Source organism: Chiroxiphia lanceolata, chromosome 14 (assembly GCF_009829145.1).
Source record: "Chiroxiphia lanceolata isolate bChiLan1 chromosome 14, bChiLan1.pri, whole genome shotgun sequence".
NCBI classification, from domain to species: domain Eukaryota; kingdom Metazoa; phylum Chordata; class Aves; order Passeriformes; family Pipridae; genus Chiroxiphia; species Chiroxiphia lanceolata.
Genome location: NC_045650.1, coordinates 18,931,888 through 18,937,887, shown reverse-complemented (window position 1 = coordinate 18,937,887; position 6,000 = coordinate 18,931,888). Strand labels below are relative to the sequence as shown.

General features: G+C 45.0%; 1 protein-coding gene across 2 annotated transcripts in view; it reads right to left on the bottom strand.

Moving 5' to 3' along the window:
* Window positions 1-526: 526 nt before the first annotated feature.
* Window positions 527-6,000, bottom strand: part of LOC116793783 (gamma-aminobutyric acid receptor subunit beta-4) — a 71,373-nt gene continuing 65,899 nt past the window's right edge. Inside the window, exons 7-9 of one of the 2 annotated variants that reach the window (XM_032701901.1) lie at window positions 4,662-4,814; window positions 1,736-1,992; window positions 527-1,257 (exon numbers count right to left, since the gene is read on the bottom strand). In XM_032701901.1, coding sequence (XP_032557792.1) covers window positions 880-1,257; window positions 1,736-1,992; window positions 4,662-4,814 — 788 coding nt within the window. In that variant the 3' untranslated portion in view covers window positions 527-879. The remainder of the gene's footprint in view (window positions 1,258-1,735; window positions 1,993-4,661; window positions 4,815-6,000) is intronic. The other variant, XM_032701902.1, reaches the window with a different exon arrangement.

Sequence of the window (6,000 nt, the reverse complement as noted above, 5' to 3'; positions counted from 1 at the left end):
AGGTGGAAAAAGGCATCTTGCAAATGTGCCTTGGTTTTGATAAGTTCCCTCCTCCTCCTCCCCCTCCCATAACCCCACGTTGCCCCTTCCCTCCCAGATAATTGCCTTGTCCTCCCCCCTTCCCGGTTCTTCCAAAATAAATATTCTTTTTATTTGTCGGTTTAAAAGATTCTTTCAGGCTTGTAAGCAAGAGAGAGGGAGAGAGGAAAAGAAAAGAAAAATCTTGTAAGCATGAGAATGAAACCCCATCACCTCATGAATCCATGAGAGAATAAACATGAAGGGGTTAAGAGCAGTGACAGAGATATTAAAAAATATAATAAAACTGAAAAGTGAAAGATGAAACTCAGTAGTGAAATGGAAGTGAGGATAGCGCATTAGTGAGCACAGCCAAAGATAACCTATCACCCCACCAGTTTTTGACTCAATTTCTTTAAATCTCCCCCCTCTTTTTTAAAAAAACTTTTCTTGGTTTTGGGGGTTTCTTGTGTTGGTTTTTTTTCTTTTTTTTTCTGTCTTTTTATCTTTTTTTTTTTTCTTTCCCTTTTTTTTTTTTTTTTAAGGTTTTGGTGTTTTTGTCGTTTTTTTTTTTTTACAATGGTTTAAGTCCTTCAGCAGGAAACCAAAATCAAGACAAACACATCCCTCCCTGAAACCACACCCCCTCCCGTACCCTTCTCTCCCTCACCCCGCCCCACACTCCGTGGTTCTACGTGTGCTGAAAAGAGAAGAGTAAGCTTAGAATAAACCTAATGAACCAGAGGAATAAATGACAATGATAGTAAAGAGTAAAACCCAAACCCAAAAGACCACAACACTCCTGTTGTGTTGTCATTGTCTGAGTGTCTGTCCCTATCTCTCTCTCGGAGGCCGCAGGCATCAATTTACATAGTACAACCAGTAAACAAGGTTGAAGAATCCAAAAGTGATTGGAAAAATGATTCGTGACCACTTGTCAATGGTGCTGACGTCTGTCAGGTCTGGGATTTTGAGCTTCAGCTTGGACGACCGCCGGCGCAGGCGGCAGTTGGTGCGGTTGCGCGCCGCGGCGTGGTGGCTCAGCGGGACGTGGCGGTCCAGGGTCGGGTGGTGGCCAAATCCATCCCGAGAGGCCAGAGGCTTCCGGAACTGGATTCCTGAGCCTTCAAAGGACATGACAGAGTTTCGAGAGTCGCCAACGCTGCTCATCATGTCCGTGGCCAGCAGCTCATTGTTCATCTCCAGAGTGCTGAGGAGGATGTTGCCGTAAGGGTCAACCTAGAACGGGGGAGACAGAGAGAAAGGTAGTGGGGGTATCCTGTGCAGGATGCACACACCAGCAGGGGGGATTTTGAACTGTTTTCTGTGTAACAAAACCACTGATCGGGTCATTTATGAGCTCTGAACCTGCTGCATTTGTTGTCTGCTGCTGCTGGAGTTGAAGGACCAGCCACATGTGCCTGCAGCCAGCTTCTGAGTGGGGTGCTGTGATTCTGCCCACACAGCAGGACCAAGAGCCACAGGGGTGCTTTTGGGTACACCTGCCCCATGCAAGAGGATAAGTCCTGATGAGACTGGTTTGAGGGTGATGAAAAAACGATCAAGGAGAAAAAAAAGTCCCAGTCATCACCAGACGAGGAGAACTGGAGTTCACGCCTCTCCTGATGAGGACAAAGGCCGCCCCACAGCTCATCCGGGACAGAATGAACAGCGGGGAGCCTGAATTCTCCTGCCACAATGAAAGTAGAGGACAAACCTGCTCTCTCACCCTCTTCTCCTCGTAGCGGTGGCGCTCGTTGTTGGCCTTGCTGATCCGCTCACTCTGCTTCTTCTGCTGCCGGGGCCCTCGCCCGAAGAATATGTAGTTGACAAAAGCGTATTCCAGGAGTGCCAGGAACACAAAGACGAAGCAGCCCATGAGATAAACGTCGATAGCCTTCACATAAGGGATCTTGGGGAGAGTCTCCCGCAGGTGGGTGTTGATGGTGGTCATTGTAAGCACCGTGGTGACCCCTGTAAGGAGAGGGGAGGTGCTCTGTTACCAACGTGGGATGCTTTCCTGAAATGCCACTCTCAACTTCCCCGTTCCTCCCTCCTAGCTGGACAGCCTCAGGAGGGATGGGAGCAGTGCAAATGGGGAGAAAATCCTCATTATTCTAAGCCCAGGTGCCCAGCAAAAATCACTGCAGAAGATAAACCAGCTGCAAACAGTGGGAGAAAATGCCAAAGCTGAGTATCATCAGGATGAGGGGCATCAACATCCTCTGGACCTTGTTCCTTTAAGTCCTCCCTGATTCTCCTTTCCCTCAGTGTGGTAGGAAATATTCAGTTTTCCTCTGTTTTTTAACCTCTTCTCCTCCCCTTTTTCTACTTCATGAACTCATCAGGCCTCACTGTGTGCTACAGAATGCCTCAGTGTCCTTGACATGAATTTCTAATCTTCTGTGTCTTTCCAATGCCATGAATAGGAGAAAGAGTGAAGAGATTCCCTCTTCATGGCACTCTCTTTTTTTTTGCTTTCCTTTGTCCACATCCTTGACCCTGCCAGTTCCCACCTTCCTCTCACCAGCTTTACCACTCATTACTTCAATTATCACTTGCACACATTCCTCCCATGGTTCTCACACTCTCTTTTTTAGGCTTACTCATATTTCTTGCATCTTAAATAAGCATTTCATGAACACTTTTGTCCCCATCCACTCAGCCTCCAAAAGCCTGGTGCACCATGGTTACTCTCACAGCTTCAGGCCTCTCCTTCGGTTTCTTCTCAGACTCTTCCCTTCTCTGGACTCTCAGAGTGGCCCCAGATCTCTTGATTTCTGTTGAAATCTCAGATTTGAAAGTCTGTCACCTCCAAAAAGATGGCAATGAGCCCTCATATTTCTTTTGGGGCTGGTAACTCTTCCTCTTCAACTCAGTTTTCTTCTCTCATTTCTCTAGCTCAGCTGCCCTCACTTACTACCTTTTTCTCCTTTTCTTCTAGTGTCCCTCCTCCTTATCCATCTGTTAACAGCATTATTAGTCTCAATGACCTTCATTTGCTCCTCTGGTTTCAGCACTACCTCTACAGGGATGGCTCTCAAAGCTCTCTGTGCATCCTGGTCCACTGCTTGCTGTCTTTAGTGTAAATTCTGATTAAAGACTTAAAGAACTGTTAGTCTCCTGCTGAGTAAGCAGAAGGGAGATGTATTTAGATACATACAATATATTGTATTGTCTAAATTTAGACAGCAATCTAAACATCCAGAAATCTGAGGCAAAGGAAGGGGAATAGAATGTTCTCCCTGGTTCCATTAAGAGCTGGACAAATTGCAACAGAGACTTAGGGCAGAGGCAAAGAAGAGCTTTTTGACTATACAAGCAGGTAAATCTGGAGATGAAGTGACCAGAAGAGCAGAGAGTTTCCTTCTTTGGAGCTTTTAAAGCATAAGTTAGACAGAGAACTGTCAGGAGTAGTTTTGGGAGAGCTGTTCCAATTCTGATCTACAATGTTTTTCTTCTGTCTTTTCCTTCAAATCCAGATGTCAGAAGACATTCACCAGCTGTGCATCTCACATCCCCCCTTCTGCTTGTGCTTTCACTGTGCCAGCAATGTCTGCCACGGTCTCTTTTTCTTCTCTCACTGATTGTACTCTTGTCAATGTAACTTACCTTTTTAATTTACTGTGTTCTTCTTCTTCCCTCCCTGTCTCTCTGCTCCAGCCTCTCCAAGCAAGCACAGCCAAATTATCTATTTTATATCTTTGCACAAACCATCCCTCCCTTCTGAGTCTTCTCAAACTCTGTCTTCTCCTACAGCTAATTCAAACCCCAACCTTTTCTGTAAGACCTGTGCTGCATTGCCTCTGAACCTTTTTCCACTCACAGATCCAATCCTGCTCCCTCCCTGCCTCTCCTAAAGTTCACCTCTGAACTTTATCTCATGTTGGACAGCTCCATTCTCATATGCCAGTCATCCCCTCTTTCTCCTGTTCCTTCTTCAAAATCCTCATCTCCAATCCACCCCCACTTCCCTTCTGTTGCTTAAAAGACCTCATTTTTTTTCTTCTCATAGGAAAACATTCCTTTTTAGGAATGCTTAAGAAGAACTTGGACTTTAACTACTGGCCCACATTTGCCTTGGCTACGAAGGTCTTCAGCTATAGAAAGTGCCTGTAAGGGGTCTGAACTATCACAAAAATGTGTAATGTCCCTTCCTCCCTTTCTTTCATCTTTTAACCATTCACATTCTGCTCTTTGGCCACCCACCCTCAGCATTTGTCATCCAGCTAACCAGTCCTGGCACAAAGAGGTGCCCAGATGTGTCTTCTTAAGAAAACCAGCACAAACTAGAGTGAAGGAACCAGTGTGCTCGTGGCGTGTCAGAATCCCACATATCTGAGAATCTGTGACCATCCCTGTTTCTGTTTAGACAGTTTAAACTCCTGTGGTAGAACTTTTACTGACTCAAACAAAACAGACTCCAGCTTGGGAAGTACTAACACTTCTGAACAAAAAAACTAAAGCTCTTCTGATCGAAAATTTAAAGTTTGCTCTCAGGAAAAAAATGTCCACTTGGGATGACAGCTTTGACAGATCTAATGGGCTTAACTGCTGCCTCATAAAGAAAAGGTATTTTCTTTCTTACAGGTGACCTCCCTCATGGAAACACCCTCTCTGACATGTCATGGGAAGGTACATACCCAGTGCCACTCGTGCAGCAGAAGCATCATAATTGATCCAGAAGGAGACCCAGGACAGGATGGTGATGAGAATAGATGGCATGTAAGTCTGCAGGATGAAGTAACCAATGTTCCTCTTAATCCGAAAACTCAAGGACAGGCGCAGATACGACCCTGCCAATGAGATATTAAAGGGAGATGTTGTTTGAGAGGGGGGCAAGGCTGTATTTATGGTAAGAGCTTAGGTTAGGAATCGAAATTTTATTTGGAAAATGTTCTCAAGAGGCAGGAATAAAAATCTCTTTTCTTCTTCATTTAGTTATGCAGACTCATCAGTTTTTGAAAGCGGTCTCTTCAGAATCTGCTCAGTTGTCTCAGAATATTAAGAAGAAAGAAACTACATAAGTTACATTATTATATCAGCCACCATGGGAGAATGGCTGTTATTATGGGACCAGCCAATTTGATAGAGACTTACATGGGAGACTTTAACCCTATATTTGGGTGCCATGAGATGATTTTCCAGTGTTTCATGTGCTACCTTTGCCTCCAAACAGCAATGAAGATCTGAATCATACTTTTCCCATGCTGTTCTAAAAATGGGTTATGGTCAGGCTGGGCAAATTCAGATGCAAATAGAGTGGTGTTAGTTAATCTGTAGGTCTCTTTTTTATTATTTTCAAGTTATTGCAACTTCCTCCTAATCTTTTAGCAAACCTAATGAGGATAGCGAGGACAATAAGTACTTTTACAGTCCTTCCACTGGAGCAGGCTAATTTTGACAGACTCTTTCATTGCTGTGAAACGAAGTCCAAGTCATTCCTCCTTCCCACCTCTGTCCCTTAGGCAACACAGCAGCCTGAAACATGGGTTTAATCCTGGTTTAGCAGCTAAAGTAACAAGATAACGACAGATTTTAATGATCAAGGAGGCAGACCGGGAATAAGGAGGCATTGTTCTCTCACCACCCTGTGCCACTTTCGTAGCTTGAACACAACATCCCACCAGTCTTTTTTTTTTGAAGGTTTTACCTATTTAGACTGCAAACTTCTTCTGGAGGAATACTGCCTCTTGTAGTGGGTCTCTGGGTTGCCATTGCAATGGGACCCTGCTCTCAGCATGCCCCCGAGACGCTGTTGGAACAACATCACCATCTGCCACCCCTGCTGGTACCCTCGGGCTGTGTTTTCATGGCACTTCAAAAGTTGTCCTGTTTAACAGGTGTGGGGTTTGCTGTTTTGGCAGTGAACTCTACATCACAGCAAAGTGAAGGCAGCAACCAAAATCCAAACCCCTCCAACCTGCCAGCTGGCAGTATCTGAATCGTCCCAGGTATTCTCACCAAATCTTTTTACTGCCC